Source organism: Dreissena polymorpha, chromosome 9 (assembly GCF_020536995.1).
Source record: "Dreissena polymorpha isolate Duluth1 chromosome 9, UMN_Dpol_1.0, whole genome shotgun sequence".
Lineage (NCBI taxonomy): Eukaryota > Metazoa > Mollusca > Bivalvia > Myida > Dreissenidae > Dreissena > Dreissena polymorpha.
In genome coordinates this window covers 64717892-64737983 of record NC_068363.1, presented here as the reverse complement: position 1 = coordinate 64737983, position 20092 = coordinate 64717892, and the positions used below count along the sequence as shown (strand labels likewise).

At 32.5% G+C, this 20092-nt stretch overlaps 1 protein-coding gene across 1 annotated transcript; it reads right to left on the bottom strand.

Moving 5' to 3' along the window:
* Window positions 1–15619: 15619 nt before the first annotated feature.
* Window positions 15620–15955, bottom strand: LOC127846112 (uncharacterized). Its single transcript, XM_052377287.1, has one exon. It carries the CDS (start codon window positions 15953–15955, stop codon window positions 15620–15622), a length of 336 nt encoding a protein of 111 aa, XP_052233247.1.
* Window positions 15956–20092: the final 4137 nt, after the last annotated feature.

Sequence of the window (20092 nt, the reverse complement as noted above, 5' to 3'; positions counted from 1 at the left end):
CATGCATAGTTCAGTCTGTATAAATGTAGTGTTCTTATAATCTTATTGTTAACATTTGTAAGTTTGTCCGAAATTATAGAATATAAACACACAAACAAACATGACAGAATGGGTCATATAAAGTTATGGATTTATTGTCTAGTATAAGTAAACGAGGCAGGTAAGACACTTTGATTGATTACTATATTCACTACTATATACCCGAGATATACGTTTATCCGCCTGTGTAGCTCATTTGTAATCATTGCAAATTACGTTTCGGTATATCGTTTTTAACAATTTGATTCTCTAGATTCCTTTGTGCAGAACAGATCAAATTATAGCACGTTACGCTTGTGTATTGAAACCTTTTAAACTGTTTGAACTGCACGTTTTGCAATATCAGAAGGGTCGCCAATAAATGTTGGGGTGATTTATTGGGATATACCTAAGGGAAATGTGTTTCTCTTAGGAAAAATACTATGATCAATACATTTTACTATTCATCAATATCACTTGAGTAATTTTGGGCAATTTTGTGGAATAGCAACACGTGACTTTGTTCTTAATTGATTCAATAGTTTTAGGTTAAGGAATGAAACACATTACATTTTCCTTCAATATTTGTTTTATGAGTGTTCGATAATGTACGAAACATTTGCATTATAATCAGTCATACATGTTCATGTTACGTCTTAACATATTCAATTGAGTAAATATCTAGTCCGTGTATGTTTTCGATGACACGTGTGGTATGTGTAAGTTTTATCCATTAAGATACAACGATAACATAGTAATTAGATACATTAACGTTGATTTAATTTATCGGTTTTAAGCAGAATTGTGTTAAGGTACATAACTAACTTAAGTATAAATAACGAAAACAAATCTGTATAATATAGTTATACTCTCCGTCATAATTATTTTAACCTTGACCATGACGGTATTAGTGTAGAAGAAAGTCAAACTTAGTAATACATGTGTGTTCTTTTTTTACTTAACACATAATGCAATTCGGATATTGCAAAGGATATCGTCGACAAGCACTGTAGCTTTAGCAAAGACGATAATACCTCGCCGTTGACAAATCGATTACAAAAACATGTAGCAATCAGTCAGGAAAGAAAACTAGGGATTTTGCAATACGATCAATTTCGGAAAGTAGTCTTTCTGAGACATATTTGGTCCTCATGCCTTATTAGCTCGGCGTTTTTGGAGGAAACCCGAGGTATTGCCATAGTCAGCTCGTCGTGTCGTCCGCCGTCCGACATTGTTTTGAACATTGGCTCTAAAATCAAATTGCGCGCAACTACAACTTTGAAACTTCATATGTAGATGCACCTTGATGAGTTCTGCACGCCACACCCATTATTTGGGTCACTAGGTCTAAGGTCAAGGTCACAGTTACCTTTAAAAAAAATCCTGACTAGCTTTCATTTATTCAAATCTGCACCCGTAGCCGAGCGTGGCATCCGTTATGCGTTGCTCTTGTTTTCTCAGCGAACGATTACATTTACATACATACACCTGTGTGTATACGCAAATATACTATCGGCATAAATTGATTATAATACGTCTGGGTGTATTATAAAGTATAGAAATGACGCACCATTCTGTAATGCACTTTTACTTCAAACACAAATGAGTTTTGCATAGACAAAATAGTTTCACATGGTAATATATTTTAACGCGGATGTCAACAATATCTAATATCATTTTTACTAGTTTCCGATATCATTTGTGATAGATTTATATACTTTTGTATCTTAAAAGTGAGGTTTAAAATATTCCGTTATTAGAATTAAGGTATTACTTTTGATGTCAATTAAGTGAGTTTCAGGTTTTTGTTTTGGCCCGATTTTATTGCCGAAATTCTGCTATAATCCCAATCGCAAAAAGTATATTTTGTCCCAAAATTTGCCAAAAAATTCCCAATTGGGACAAAAATTGCTTATGACAGCGACGGGTGCGCTTTTTAACAAAGCGTAGTCCGATCCGGTCTCGTACGAGTTTTAGACTATACGTTGATCTGGATAATGTCGGCATTATTTGTTTGCACGTGTTGTTCAGGCGCTTATATTATTTGCGATGAAATTCAAGCGTTTTGTGATTCGGCTGAATGGAAAACAAAGATGTCGCGCAATTAAAAATAATAGGTAAAAAGATTCCTAAGCAAAAACCTGGCGGCAAAACAAAAACTGTTGATTTTTTAAGCAAGAGTCATCAAATAAACAAACATCGTCAAGACGTACAAGCTATCCCATTGAAACTAGTTCGATTGTTATTGATAGTAATTTAATAACAAGTGACTCTTTTGCATCGTCATCGTTGATTTCCGTAAGCAAAGGGCTCACTGATATTCAACATGTTGAAAGCAGCAGTTCTTCATAAAAATATAAAGCGCCTCCTAATAAAATGGTGCCTGATATGACTGAAGACTTTGTGTCAGCGTATTATGTGGAAAACTGTTGATCATGATGGTGCTTGTAGTGTTTGTTATTAAAGATTGTGAACTCATTCATTTAGTGTTTAATCCCAATTTATTTTCCCAATTTCTTGAAACTGCCGATAAAATTCCAAATTTTAATGCCACGGGCTATCTTCCCAAAAAAGCTGAAAAAAGAACATGCAGTAAGTGAAGTCAATATAGGTTTATGTTTAAGTATAACATTGTTAATTGTTTAAGTATTCTGTCCTTAAATGTAAAATGAATCATGAGTTGTCTCTATTTGAATTTACACGGAGAGCACAATACATAATACTAGTTCTTGGACAGGTTAAGCTGCTTTCAGTTTACAATAAAATATCAAATTATTTCCGTGTGAACAAAGAACCATGATGTCATAAGTTAAATACTCTTCAGGATACCTTTACGTAGAATGATATAGAGCAGAAAAGTGAATTTGTAAAATCAATGATCCCACGGGGATTAGGCAGCAACCGCCTCGTGTAGATGTGGCTAGTTCCGAGCAGAGCTCGATATATCGCTACCGTTTTAACAAAACCACGTAATGATTATCGATTCACATACGTTTTATGTTTATAGTTTTAAATACGTATTTTCGTTAATACTTTTTTATCTAAACGATATATAAACTGTAGAAACTTCAGATTGTAAATTACAAAAATGTATCAACATATTCGTTTGATAATTATTGTTCATGTGATTGCAGTGGTTGCCGTAAGGGAGAAAACCGTTGCGAGGATTGTTCTTTGACATATCAACGTACAAATAATCAATAAAGATATTCCCTATTCAACCACTAAATGGGCACTTACCATACCATTTTTTGATAAGTATTATGCATCTGCACGTCATAATTAGTTTATAGATTCAGACTGGAGACATTTTGTTTTGTATTCTTATTACGTATTTGTCAAATTTAACGAAAATACAATGCCTCGCCGATACTTCACTGTCTCTTACATTTAAGGCACGAGCACAACAAAATAAAACAGACACATGCGGCTTGGCATAATCATTAACATGTTTGCGTAATGAAATTCACAAATCACGTTAAGAGAATGTGTAACTTAAAACTTTAGGCTAGCAATTAAACCGGTTTTTATCCCATTATGTGTAATAGCATTGAACGTTCTAATACGGTGACCCCATATTTCGTTAATATGTTGTATATAGCTGTGTGAGTAACCCAAGGGTTTTCAATTAATTACGTTATCATTTTAAGGGAATATTCCCGGTCTTAGTGTGTGGTTCGGATAGCATGTAATCTTGTATAAGCTTCAATGCTTCGCATAACCGTTTCAATAAAGTAACCTTAAATTTATGCACATTTAGATAGTGCTTTAGTAAAAGAATTTGTTGGCATGTTTCCGTTGTTTGTGTACCGTATATTATCTGGCGGTGCGTGGTTTTCTCTTTTGGTAATGCGGCTGGAGTTTCATCACAACTAAACGAGGATATAATGCAAATTATGGGAGAATAATTTCTTCTTAATTATCAGTAGCCTTTCTTTGGGCTACTTTTTAAAAATTGTTATTTGCTTTAAAGTTGAATGCCCTGTCCGAGTGTGACCAACAGACAATGTCTAGAAGGTCAAGATTAAATTCATAAGGCACTGGAGCTTGTCATCTTGTCTGAACGTTATTTTATAATCCAGAGTATTTTCAATCCGAATTTGTGATTATCAGAGTTGTGAAATGTATTTGCATCAACACCTTTCCAATTCATGTATATTGTTATTTCGGAATAACTGGAGAAGAAAACAAATACAATCTATCATTAGGTGCCGGAAATATAACCGATAAACCAACAGACAATTTCTCAAAGTTCAAAATTAAATTCATAAGGCACTGGAGCTTGTCATCTTGTCTGAACGTTGTTTTGTAATCCGGAGTATTTTCAATCCGAATGTGTTATTATCCGAGTTTTGAATTGTATTTGCATCGACACCTTTCCAATTCATGTATATTGTTATTTCGGAATAACTGGAGAAGAGAACAAATATAATCTATCATTTGGTGCCGCAAATATAACCGATAAACCAACAGACAATTTCTCAAAGGTCAAAATTATTTTCATAAGGAACTGGAGTTTGTCATCTTGTCTGAAAGTTGTTTTGTAATCCGGAGTATTTTCAATCCGAATGTGTTATTATCCGAGTTTTGAATTGTATTTGCATCGACATCTTTCCAATTAAGGTTTATTGTTATTTCGGAATAACTGGAGAAGAAAACAAATACAATCTATCATTTGGTACCGCACATATAACCGATAAAAAGTGGTTTATCGATTATTATCATTAGTCCGTCCTTTCTCATCGATCCGGCAGTGTCATACATCAGCTTGAAAAAAATCGTCTAGAAATGCACAACAATTGATGTTTTACCATTTTAAGGACTTAAATTTGTTTGCAGTTTAGTTTAGACTAATTTAATTTAGTTCGATTGTATTGGCTTATAGAAACGCTCTCGAGTCCGTTTTCTGGAGAAGAACTAGAGAACGCTCCCCGAGGGAGGATCAGACCCGTGACCTCCCGATCGCTAGGTAGACATCTTTTCCATAACGCCACGGCGAACGGCAAACTTCTTTGCAGTTTAATTACAATCATTACGACAATATTTCACCTGTGTTCAAAATTTGAAAGGAAAGTAGGTCATGTGAACTTATGACTTCTCATGTGCTTATTTTGAACACATAAACTAATATGTCGAACATTTAATTGTGGGTAAACAAAACTAATGTTTTTAAGTCATTTTTTAGAAAAAAAAAGTTACAACGTAAATTCGTGTTTAAATTTCAATTCAGAAAACCGATGTAGAACAATCATATGCGCATAATTACAATCCTTCGGAACTAATCAGAAGGGTCGTATTGATGGTAAACAATGGACATGGAATCTATCGTAAGAGGTCCTTAATATTATAGGAAATTCGGCACAATATTGCCACATTATAATTTTCAATCCAATAATACACATTTATATTATTACAGGTATATTGAACAGCTATGTTTCCAAACCTTTTAAAAGTGTGTTTACCTACACAAATTGGTGTGGTTGGAATGCAAATAAAAGCGAAATTACCAAATTGAATAATCGTTGATATGTGTATATCTAGTTTAGTCACAATTATGTTTTAATACTGTACCACAATATTTTCTTTCCGTGATAGTGTCAATTAATTGAATACTTAATTGAAAATAGTTCGTTTGCGTGCGACAGTGGATGAATGATTGTAAGTTAATTATGATAATTACGTCTTTTTGTGCAATTAGATTAATTGTTATTATATTATAATTATATCACAATTATATCACAATCAACAGTTATTGATCACTTTTGATCACATTTGAAGTCGTTGATGAAGTTTACTTAAAGAGAATTAAACTAGCTAAAGTTGTATTGTTTAAAGAAAAGTATTGAGCATAATCTGCATAACTGTTAATAATATTCGTTAAATCAATATTTCCTGAGCATATACATATTGGCAATAGATAATCTAGTCCATTATTATGATCCATTTGTTACTATACGGATTCATTAAATATATTTGAGTTTGTGCAATGGAAGATAAGTGCATCGAGTTTGCGTTGAAAGTTCACTATTTAGATCCATCACCAAGAGCAAATAGTTACACATTTAATACGCGTTTATCATTTGAGTTAACGTCAAATTATTTTAGTTTGCGTTTAAGAAAATGTATACTTATAAGCTGAATTTTATAAACATAATTATATCTACCAAATGATGCATGTAATTCCCGCGTTATTGTAATTGTCTGCTTTATATATAGGAAACCTCCTCGTCAGTGAACGGCGACGTCGACGCAGAGACGCCCGATGTTTCAGATGTCCGCTCGTGACACCAGTCCACATCATTAGATGTATGTTATAATTTCCATTGATTAAATTTTTTATGCCTACGAAGGTGGGCATATAGTGATCGCATTTACGTCCGTCTGTCTGTCTGCCTGTCTGTCCGTCACACTTTGCGTTTAGGTTTTGAAATTCTCATAACTTCTATGTCGCTTCAGATGTAACCTTCATATTTGGTATGCATTTGTATATGGACAAGACCTTTCCATACGCACACACATTTTGACCCATCTGACAATGACCTTGAACTTAGGGTCCGCGTTTATGTTTCGAAATCTGCGTTTGGGTATCGAAAAATCGTTTTTCGGAGGCATATGTTCTCCTATGGTGACAGCTCTTGTTAAACTTAGCGATTGATAAATTGGAATGAAATATAATAAATACTACATAATTAGTTAATTACTATTAAGATTTATCTGTTTAATATATTAAGAAGGTTCCGGATACGCCTGTTCGCTTATCATTGCCCTTTGTGCAACTGTCAATCTACGTAGAAACATCTCCGCTTGTAGTAGTTTTAGTAGAAGTAGAAGAAGTAGACGTAGTAAAAGTATCAGTAGTAGTAGTAGTAGTAGTAGTTGTAGTAGTAGTAGTAGTAGTAGTAGTAGTAGCAGCAGTAGTAGTAGTAGTAGTAGTAGTAGTAGTAGTAGTAGTAGTAGTAGTAGTAGTAATAATAGTAGTAGTAATTGTAGTAGTAGTAGTAGTAGTAGTAGTAATACTAGTAGTAGTAGTAGTTGTAGTAGTAGTACTAGTCGAAGTAGAAGTAGTAGAAGTACTAGTACTAGAAGTAGTAGAAGAAGTAGTAGAAGTAGTAGAAGTAGTAGTAGTAGTAGTAGTAGTAGTAGTAGTAGTAGTAGTAGTAGTAGTAGTAGTAGTAGTAGTAGTAGTAGTAGTAGTAGTAGTAGTAGTAGAAGTAGTAGTAGTAGTAGCAGTAGCAGTATTAGTAGCAGTAGTAGTAGTAGTAGTAGATGTAGAAGTAGTGGTTGTAGTAGAAGTAGTAGAAGTACTAGTACTAGAAGTAATAGAAGAAGTAGAAGTAGTAGTAGAAGTAGTAGTAGTAGTAGTAGTAGTAGTAGTAGTAGTAGTAGTAGTAGTAGTAGTAGTAGTAGTAGTAGTAGTAGTAGTAGTAGAAGTAGTAGTAGTAGTAGTAGTAGTAGAAGTAGTAGTAGTAGTAGTAGTAGTAGTAGTAGTAGTAGTAGTAGTAGTAGTACTAGTATCCATTTGCTATTCTTATATGATTATGGTAAATGATAATTATATCTCATATAAAATAAAATTATAATTATATTTAATATAAAAATAAATTTAACAATTAATGAAAATATATTAATCCATGAAGTCAGTATTTTGTTTTTAAAGGGATTGCATATTATTGGAATATAGGACTCATACAACAAACGGCACATACTCAACAACTAGTATATTTCGTAGCCTCTCTCCATTTGTGGGTTTAGTTTTGTGATGTAAATGATATTGCCGATGATCCAAATGCACAAACACACAGGGTAAGGCTTCATTTGATTTAGAGTGAGTAGTAAACGTTTAGAAGTTAAGCTGCGAGTCATAATGTGTCGATGTTTATAATTGAACAGACTTATATTAAATATAAACACTAATAAAACATTAAACTATGGATTATTTAGTTTAACATAATTTGGAAAGTATTATACAAAACGATTTAAATGTTGATGGTGTCTGTATAAAAGTACGTTACGTACTGAGTGTAGTGCATAATATGTATTAACAAAAGGTACAGAGTATTATTCTTGGCATCAGTACTTTGAAATAGTCACCGTAAATCGCATTTGTCAATGTCATAAATTATGCTGTGCCAAAGTTATTAATAAAACTGATTCATTCTTAAATGGTTGTTTATTTACAAATAGATTTTTATGTATGTTTACTGATTTCACACCTGTTGACGTTTCTGCAAGACAAATATTATTTACCCAAGTGGATATTAGGCCGACACGTGTGTTTAGAATCATGACTACATTGAAGCCCATCAAATGGATTGTTAATTTCTCGCACTTTTCTGCAGTATACTGCGAAATAAAAGGTTGGCTTAGTCTTTATGCCAACGTACCGGTATTGTTAACATCAAAAAGCCCATCAGCAACGTCCACCACTACAGAGGCGACAACGTGGACTAAACCTGCAATAGCTTCTTTGAAAATCGCGGCATACACACCAACAACAATCAAGATGACATCTTTAAGTTTTACCAATCATGATATACCAACAAGCATATGCAACAAACATTGATTGCATCGTTTAACACGCCCCCGAAACTTATTCTAAAACTGGCAAGTATAATTAATCTCATAGAATTCATTTTTTAAATCGAAGATGACAAAAGCGTCTCTTCCTCTTATGGTGTTTCCATAGCGGTTGTCGTAGTTGAAGTCGCCGTTGTCGTTGTGTACAACAGGTTTGTAATTGTAAAACTGCCTTTTATAATAGACAATAAGTTTGATGATGAATAGAGCTGATTTGCGTACTCAGAGAGACAATACTCGACGAAACACTCAAATATATACATAATATAAACTACTGGAAATTACATAAATATGCAACTTATAAAAACACACAAAAGACACACACGAACGACTTGTGATGTTGTTTTTTTTATGTTTAAAGCTCTATCGAAATAGTTGATCACTAAATTTGATGGATGAAACACATAGCAAGGATTTAAAACAGGAACGAATGCTAATGCCTAAATTTACGAACTGTGCCTGAACTTTGAATACTTGTAGTTTCAATAACTGCTATACTTTTTCTTGAAACATACGTTTACATATAATTCATGATCACAAGAAACACACATTTTAAATTGTATTAAAACATTGTATTCAAACTCATAATATTGTTATTAATAATATTACTTTTGTAACATAATAGCATGAACTCTATATGTATTTTGTAAATGTGTGAAATGGATAATATATAGCTGACGCCATATCATGGATTTTAAGAATTATCATTACCATCATCAGCCTCGATTTTGATACCTTAGGCTGCTAAGCAAACAACATTAAAGAACAATATGTATCGATATTTTTAATTTGAATATAATTATAAAGCTTATTTAAATAGAATAAAAGAAACGAATACGGACACAGCAAAACCTTTCAGAAGGATATGAGAAAAACTCAAATTGAATACATGTGATCAGTAGAATAAAAAAATGCGATTTCATTCCAGGCGTTCGACGCCTGATTATGTGGCGATGAACTATGTTCTTTACATTCTTTGTAATATTTAACATATAAAATTGACAAGTACTGTAAATACATATACTCGTAATATGTATTTTCCACACACGGATTTTCAGTATTAACGTATCTGAATTTGTAACACAAACACTGCACATAAGCAGGACATATTTATTGATTCATGTCGCTTGCAAGTTACATTTTCGGCTTAATACAGTAAATAATAATAATCACTGCACAAACATTTTCAGAATATAAAATATCGTTCACACTTGCTTATCTGGTATTTATTTATTTGTGACCTATTGTGTAGGCATTACAAGACAAAGTACATTAACACTCAACATGATCCGCATGTGCTATTACATGTGAGCGGTAATTGCTAAATATTCGTGGTTTAAATTAGACTTTCAATAAACATAAATTGATAACAAATGCTTTAATAAACTTTGAAAATAACTGTTGATTACAAATGTGAATAAATATATACTTTGTTTCAAATTATGCAATTGGCTAAAAAAACAGAAATGTCTACCTGATTTTTTTCTTTTCCAAATTTTCATTTGACCTCTAAGTGTGACCAAGACCTTTGAAAAAAAGGTTATACTTCATCTCATAATGGTTAGCATTTGTGCACATTTATTTCAAAATCCATCAAAATATGGAAGGATATTGCTTAGATATATACTTCCAATCATTAAAAATGGAAAGGATATTGCTTCGATAGAAATTTCCCAATCTTTAAAGATGACCTTTACCGTTGAGGTGAATAGACGAGTTTTCTGGCGAAACTTTGTATTATTATGCTTTACATTGGTGCAAAGATATTTGAAAATCGATGAATCGCAAAAGTTTATCTGGGACAGGAATGTCACGTATGGCAGTTTTATTATCAGATTTGACATCTGATGCTAAGAGAGACATTGACCTATCATATAAAAAGAGGGATTATACACGCAAAATGTTGTCTTGTGTTGGTTAACATTTGTGCTCTTGTACAGGCGCAGAGGGACTTCTATATGGTGACTTCTTCAAAGAGGCGCATATAACAATTAGTGCGTAGAGTTTAAGAGTTTATTTTGGACTTGTATGATACAGAAGTAAAGCACAGTGATGACAAACACATAACTAAATGCAACTCGAGGTTATTGAGTTCAAAAATGTTATGATTGTAAAAATAAAAAAAACAAGCTCGTATTTCGAATATCTCTACACATACAATTTACTTGCTGAAAAAAATCTGAAAAATAAGATGGGGTCTAGTTATGCCATATTTATTCTGTATGCCCACGTTATATATTAAACCATATGGGTGAATTATATATATATATATATATATATATATATATATATATATATATATATATATATATATATATATATATATATATATATATATATATATTTATATATATATATAATTTGTATTTATGTCAAGTCCTTTTTACATGTTCTTTTTTAAACGTTTTTAACAAAATTGGTGATGTGTATTTTCCTCATGTTAACTTTTTGTTTTGATGTACACATTTTAGTTTAAATAGAGATGCTGTTTTATTTTAACCATTTTTGTTTTTATTATGCCCATGAACTATATGTGGGAGTGGGGGATCGTAACCACATATTCAAACAACTTGACTTCACAATGCCCTTCGTCACCAAGTAGGACTACTCATACAAATGCGTCTGAATTTATATGAAGCAGCTTTCTGGCTGATTTGCAATAAGTATATGGGGTCTTCCTAAACAACAAATGAGCCTGGCATTGCAAATCTTCATTACAGGTCCACTGGCTGTAGGCCAAAAGAGCTTATGTGATGGTGTGGTTTCTGCCTTTTGTATGTCTGTCCGTTAGACTTGTTCTTGTTTTTGCGATACAGTCCACAGTTTTCATCCGATTCTTTTCAAACATGCACAATGTTAATGAGTAATCGGACCATATAATCCAGAATTATCTCTTTTTGAATTTGATAAAATTGTACAATTTCGCTCGTTACGCGATAGATAAAGTCCACAATATTTAAAATGATCAGCATCAGACCATTAAGTCCAGAATCATATCTCCTTACAATTGAGAAAATTTTAAAATTCTGCTTGTTTACACAATAGGTCACATTTTTCATCTTATTCTTTCCAAACTTGCAGTGTCTTTATATGAATGAGGACTCTAACACTATTGGAATTGTGGATTATCCGACCATTACGTCCGTACTTATCTTCCTTAGAATTTGAGAAATTTTGAAATCCTTGTTCAAAGTCCAAAATTTTCATCCGATTCTTCCTAAAACTTGCACAGGTTTTTGTATCAATGATGACCCCACCCAAACCCCATATGAGCAATATCGGACCATAAGTCCAGAATTATGTCTCTTTGAATTTAAAAATACAAGTGAAAAACTGCTTGGTTAGGTGATTATGTCAACATTTTTCATCAGATTCTTTCAAAACGTACAGTGTCTTCATATCAATGATCATTTTTACCTCATTTAAAATGAGAAACATCGGGAGAATAAGTCTAGAATTTTTTTCCATTAAATTTGAGAAAATAAAGAATTTCCGCTTGTTTAAAAGATTTCACAACTTTCGTCCGAATCATTCAAAACTTGTTAAGTGTTTTTAAATCAGTATTACTCGTACCCTATTGAAAATGATGAATATCGGAACAATAAATCTATAAGGATCTTTTACAGAATTTGAAAGTAGTGTGAAATGCAGCTTCTTTATGCAATTTACAGTTTTCATTAAAAAAATAATTTCAAACTTTTACAGTGTTTTCATATCAATGAGTACTCAACCCCTATCGTAAATGAGCAACGTAAGAATAAGTTCAGAATTATCTCCCTTGAAGTTGAGAAAAATATGAAATAACGCTTACAAGATGAAGCAGATTTGTTAAAACCTACACAGTTTTGTTCCATTAATGAAAACTGCACACGGATGCCAGTAAAAAAAAACGAAACCAATGTAAATAAAATGAACTATGAAATATTTGGGAGTTACAACACAAAATCATAGATAATGGTTATTTTGGAGTTATAACACAACATCATAGATAATGGTTATTTGGGGGTTATAACACAAAATCGTAGATAATGGTTATACCAGTATCTTTTTCTATTTTGTTTAAAATAATCGGCCAATATATTAATATTTACAGTAGAAAAAAAAATCGTTCCATGTAACTTCATTGAGTGCCTTTTACACTGAAATTCCCGACGCCCTTTGATGCTTTGCATCAATACGTATCTTGTATTTTATTAATACGAATAATCGATCGAAGAAACGTGATGATTTAGCTTAAGCAATAATGAGGAGTGCACATCATAAGGTCAACCTTGAAGTAGAAACAAAATGGCGATGGAAAATATCCAACGTCAAGTCAGTTTATTAAACAAGATTGGATAATTGTTAATGATTTATTTAATTCTAAAGAACAATTATAATGGATCATCGCAGTTACGCTTTCCATACATTTTCCGATACCAAAACACACTTATGAAAGATGCGTTTTGCTCCAAACATGAGTTATATCATTGGTAAAACAGCACACTTAAATCACGAGGTATATGACGGCACTGCACACGCATTTGTCATTTGTCATTTTAATGTCATTAAATTCCTTTTACACAGAGCATTGCTCATCTATATGAAGAGTTCTCTAGAGGAGCTGTTTCCCGAAACATTATATCGATTGCTACAAAGCGTTGATACTTACACTGATGGTATTGTTAAGCGCACTGAATACAACAACATGATCTCAGGAAAATTTAAAAAATGCATAAAAGTCATTATCATTTTTGTCATGCCTTCCTGTATCTAGATTTTGTCAAAATTTACCCAAATGTTTTGAGTAATAACTTAATAAAAATGTAAAAAGAAAAACATAGGTCACCAGGGTCGTTTGTTCACAACTGCAGTTTAAACGCATGTAGTAAAATACAATTCAAAAAACACAGTGGAAACCATGGTACATGGTGCAGGTAAAAAACATGAATGTACATGTTTTTCTGTATGCCAATGAAAAAAGTAGATTTAAATGTAAATGCAAACACAAATTATTTGTAGCAAGATCAGTAAAAGTGGGTTAATACAGCATCCAACTTAGAAAAATATGTAAACATTTAAAGGGGCATATGGACGGTATTAGTTGTAATTCTTGATATAACTTTACCAATGTTATATGTATGCCCTTGCAAAAGTATATTCTTTTTACAGTGGAAACACTAATTATGTGCTACAAAATCAAACAAATATAAGTTTATACGGAAGCGAACAAAAACCAAGATAATTGAATACATTTAAAGGGCTGTATCACTAGTTCTTGACATGACTTTAACAAGGTATTGTTGTATGCGACTTTGGATTTGAATATTATGAAAATACAAATTATAAATGATGTGTATCGCGTTATTTTATTAGGTTAATTAAGTATTCAATTAAAAACAATACGTATAAAATACACTTAAAGCGGCATATCGACGGTATTAATTGTGATTCTTGACACGACTTTACCTATTCACGACATATCATTTGTAGGCATTCATGTATATAAACGCAGTACATATTATTGGAATTGATAGGAAAATATATATGAAAAAAAATTTTATCATCACAGTTCGTGTAAATAAAACTAATAAAAACTAATCCAACACAAGTATTTCATTTTTAGGAAAACGCTTACATACTACAAACAAGTGTGCATGTGGATGGAGATACTTCAGAAGGCAATTATGATGTTTATGTAAAATAATCATTCTTTACCTACATGAACTTCGTTATCTATAGTGAGTTTTTAAAATCATAATAATTTATTAGTTGCTGAAACGCCACTGGTACATTAATGTAATAATACTGAAATTAGTATTTTGTTTTTAGATCTACAACTCACATATTCTAAAGTACATAATACATGTTAAGAACGTATGCAGTAGTTTTAACTATTTTTTTATTACATATAGCATAATGTTTGCTAGATCCATCTTATGCTAATATTAAAAAGAAATGAAAATAGAGGTTGGCGGGTTTTCTTTTTTTTATTGAGCTTTGAATTAAACGACTATTTCAAAGTGTGAGTTCACCTTGCAAATATACCTAAAAGCACAAACAGAACAGAACATGTGTTTTATTATTACTTGCACAATGTACATCGTCAGTATAACAAAACAAACAAAGCATGATTAAGAAGATTCATTTCACGTTCATCATATCATTTCAGTACCTGTGGTATACAGTTCAGTAAATACGGTAAACCTGGTCTTTATTATAAAACATATTACATTCGATTATGATATACATACACATTGTGTAAATTCAAAATGTTTCAGTGTGTGTCTTTGTTTAACGAGGATGAACTTACATTTAACAATGAGTTTTTTTATTTAATGCGTGTTTAATAAAAAATAATTTTAATTAATTTGGTTTTGTTATCAATGCACAACATTTCCACAAATTTAAACATCGATGGGCGTAGGTGATAATACTTTGGTACACATTTTTGCGTATCTCCTCTAAAACTGGACATATAAGCATGAAATGATATTCATCTTCAATATCATGTGAATAACAAAATAAACAATAACGCTGCTCCATAGCAATTGTATTTTACCATATCTACAAGTTTGTATTCTTAATGGATGAACCGATAGTCTTAGTCCACAGAAAAATATTCTTAGGCTGCTAGGTAGTAAATCGAGGTATGGTTCGTAGTGAAAACTAATTTTGAAAAGTATATAATTAGTAAGAACATGGTTCATCTGCATGCTCTGGGGCCATTCCTGAATACAATTGTAAATTAAACGTTGTTTAAAAATACAAATAAATGATTTAAAATCGACGTTGTCAGCATCTTCAAAAATATATATGAGAAACCATAATTGCTTAGCAATAACTCTACACGTTAGGTACAGAAAAAGTATGTCATAGTTAGTTATAATGCTAATAAAATCTACGCTTCCTAGCTTGAAAGCCCATGAACGTTCCAAGTTAGTATGCGCAGCTCATCCCCTCCGCAGCCCTAGTCCCGAAGTGGTTTCCCGTCGACAAACAGCGTGTCGTATGCAATCCACGCAGTTTTACCTTTGCTACGGGCCTACTTCATACGTGGCACCAACATTCGGCGTTTGTCGGCCACTTCCATTGGGAACTGCTCGTTTACATAGAACGGGGTACCCTTCAGCGCGCTCTCCTGGCGCCGTACGAGCTCCCTCTCTTTAAACAACGTGACCGTCGCTACAATACTCCTGGGTTTACCTTCACCTTCATGCTGAGGCCCCAATCTATGTACCCTCTCGAAGCTTATTTTGTCTACAATGTCCTTTGCGATCTTCAATTTTTCGTGAATAAAGCCTCCCACCTTGGGTTCTGTGTCTTCTTGGCATTCGCTTGTAGCTTCCGGAATACCACTGAAAACCAGATTGTTCCGCATCGAGTGTGACTATAGATACGTCACTTTCTCTTGCAGTCTGTCGTTGGTTTTCTCTAAAATAGCCATCTTACTACTTACCATACCTAGGTCAAAGTCCATGGAATTACTTTTCTCTTCCACCTTTGTGAACCTTTCCTTAAATATCCGGTTTCTATCATTAATTTCAGTACATAGCCTTTTGAGCTCTATATGTCAACTTTTTTCTCTAATACCATTAGTTTAAACACATTTATTTCAAACAAGTTGACATTATTTATACATAGAATATCATACGTTCATGTTCGAAAAGGATAAAAACGAAAGACACAGTTTAATATGCTTCTTCTCCATTGCTATATGAAAAGTTTCATGTTTACGGACCTAATGAACAATATGTTGAAAAAAGCTCCATTTATAGAATTATATTTGCTCAATCAAATGTATATGTTGACATGTTTGCGAAATGTCAGAAATGAAGAGAAAAGTTAGGAAAGAAAAGAAAAAAGACGTTTGTGGAGACGTGTTGAGCTCGAGCGAGAAAGAAAAAGTGATTCGTTCTGTAGCATAGTTACATATCAAATCGCTTATTTATATTTATATTTATAATACATTTGTGAACAGCATCAGCTATTTTAGTATTGGTTAAGTAGTCACTTGATACGTCTCCATATAGAATAGTTTCGATGCATGGGACAGAATAAATTGATATAGTATTAATGAGTTCACCACGAATGTGTATATACTGATTGCATCAAAGGAAGTAGTGTGACGTAGTTTCGTGAAGTCCACAGAGACATAAAGGCGATGTAATTATGTTGCGTCTGAGGAGATAAGCATTTAGAGCGCTACGCTCTGTTCTTAAGCGCGTATGTAACATTTGAGAGCAACTTTCGCCATATGAAAATCAAGTATTTGAGATCGGACGATCAATATTAATTAGTCTTTTGAAGGAATGGAGCGTTTCAGCATTCTTGATGTCGTCGGGGAGACGTTTCCATTCGGATACAGTAGATGGTAAAAAAGAACTTGAATATAATGATGATCGAGCTTGAATTGTTTGTTAATGTGATGAATTTCTTAGAGAGTAATTGTTCAATCTTGTATTTCACTCACCGAAATATTGTTTTCCTCAGACGGGCCTCTTGTTTTCACATTCTTGTTTTTGTTTAACTTTTCACTTTCACTACCGTTACTGTCCCTATCTCTCTTCTTTTTATTTCCCATAACACATAGCAGTGATAAGAACAAAACTGAGCCCACAATTGAGAAAACTGTTGAGAATAATGAAATTCTCTGTGTCAATTTATAATTATGATTAAAATTTTATTTCATCTTATAAAACATCAAATGGATATCAACAAAGTTATTTGGAAAAATTAAAAAATATATAATTTCTTACTTTCAAATTTTAATACCTTCCGCATATAGATTTCATCCCAATTTACCCAAATGGCTCGTGGATATCAAAAAGAAATAAGAAAACAGATAAACACGCAAATTCGTTGAATTCATATCCTCGGCCACATACATTTTGCATGTGACAGACGGGCGGACGAACTGACATACGGACGGACAATGCCAATTCTATATCCCTCCACCTTTAGAGGGGGGTATTAACAAAGTCACTAGGCTGTTTTGTTCACAATTACAATTCAAAATACAACTCGCAGTCAAACAAAACATGCTAAGTTCCGACACATCAGGAGTGAAATGACATGGAATTAATAAATAGTTATCCGATCCAGTTTGCTTAATATAATGCGGTATATTGTTCTGTCAAATGTTAGAAAAATATATCGTAATGACAATACTTGTATTTTAAATGCTGTTGTTTTCCCATTCCAGGATACGGGCCTTATCAAATTATCCTATGCTACATGTGATTGCATGTCGTGTCTTAAGTATTTCAGCGTGTCACAAAATAAAAATAAAGATTTAACAATATTAGGTAGAAAGATTTAGATTCAATTGTATTCGTTTTGTCTGACATTATGTGTTTATTATAAATGGGTTGCACGTGCGGTACGAGCGTGTGTTCAAATGCTTAACAATTGACCAGCCTGTAAATACCTTAGTGTGAATCAATTGCTTACCAAAAATAAACAAAATGTTTTTGTTTTTTTTTCGACCATATTAGTCAGAGAGAAATTAATTGAGCGAACAAAAATTAAAATAATATTCAAGTATTATTATTGCACGTGCGGCATGGTTCAGACGTATCAGAGCGTCTTGGATGAATAATTTCAATTCATCAAATATTCTAGTTAGAAAATTATCTAAAATGATTATCTAAAAATCTTCATAAAAGTTGATATCTAGAGCCGTTGTTTGAGACATAAAAGTTATAAAAGTGTTCCGATTTTTTTAAAGCATAACATGAAACATACATAACGATGTTGATTATAGTATAAATATAACACATACTTTGATGTCACGTTTTAAATATACGATGATTCAATAACAAATTGCTTAATTAGAAGGAAAGCTATATTTTTAAACAAGTCTTCTTGCGACACAAACATTTTCAGTTATAAGGTAGTACTGTTTTTCCTTAATAAGATTCATGCTTGTTGTTACAATCATGCGATAAAATAAAGGTTTGTGTGGTTGTAGGGATGATAGTCGATTCTTATTAAGGGGCTACAAATTTTTTATTAATTTTCTAAACTTCATAATACTTTATTTCTTGGTATCATTCCCTTATTGAATATGCATCCGGTTTTTATTCGAATATCCGAAAAAGAATACACTTATTGCGCAACCGGTTTTACAGTAAAACAAATTTGCGTAAAACAAAACTACCGCGTGCGTTCTTAAAGCTATTGAAAAAAGCATACCTAGTCACGGTCTGCGCATTTAAACAGCGTAGTTTCAAAACTTCCGTATTGAGATGTTGCCGCAAATCAATTGACTGCATGTCGATCAAACGATCAACCCGTTGCATAAATGTGGACTGTTCGAATTATTATGACTGTGTTTACTATTTATAAAGTCGGTGTTTCGGGTAAGTACTTATTTATTTATTAAAACATCGCTGTTAAAGTTTTTTTGATATCGCTGTAATAACTTTATAAAAGCTCGTAGGAATTTTATCTACGGAATGAAACAAATGTACTCGAAGTAACTAATAGATAATTTACGGTTATGCTGTTTGTTTATCTTGTTTTAATGTTAGTATAATGATATGTTAGTTATTTTTTATTCTAACTTATATTTAAAAATGAAGGGTCGTAGTGACTCATAGAAAAGTGGCGAACAAAGCTCTGTTAATTAGAATTTTATTAGAATTATATACGTTTCCAATGGTGTGTGATTGATGTTTTTCTAAGCCTCGAAAACTACATTTATTTATTAAACATTTTTCAAGAATTAGTAACAGCATGTACAAAACAAAATATATTAAATAATTAAAGCTATGCTAGTGGGTATGGAACGAGAATATTCTCCACTCAATGTCGTTTAGGGACATAACAACTCAATGAAAATCTGAAAGTGCATTAATCAGTATACAGTTAGCAAGCATCCTTATTTTGGATAAAAATGTGCATCGTGCTAATATTGTCTTTATAGTGGCATAAGAAGGCCGTATTACGCATTAATACGCAATATTTGAAAAATTTTGCTATTAGCACACGGGAATGTGATTTTAATGTTTTCTGTAATGCTTTATGGTAATATTACTTGCAATACTCATTCAAACTTAAGAGATTTAATCATTAATCATGCATTGCGTAGCGTGTCCATTTACAATATAAGTTTCTTCTATCTACTGCCGTGGTGTTAATTCCTGAAATGGTAGGTCAATTATGCATAACAGTAATTACGCGTCGCCTAGATGCATATGATTAACTTCAGTTTTGTATAAACACTTCCTGGTCAAAACGAATAAGATCCGGTTATCGCTGGTAATTGCTACAAGTAACGGGTAATGTTTAGTTACATATGTTCTGTACATTGTATTGTTTCATGTTTTATCACTAAATAATTAATTTCTTGTCATCGGTAAGTCGATGGTAAATAAAATATGAATTTCACATGAAGGCACGCTATCATTATTGGAATAACAACAACAGTCAATTACTAATGTTCGAACAATCTTCGCGATAGCTCTTTTTTATATGGATATTATTAATATCTGAAATCGTGAAAACAGTAAGA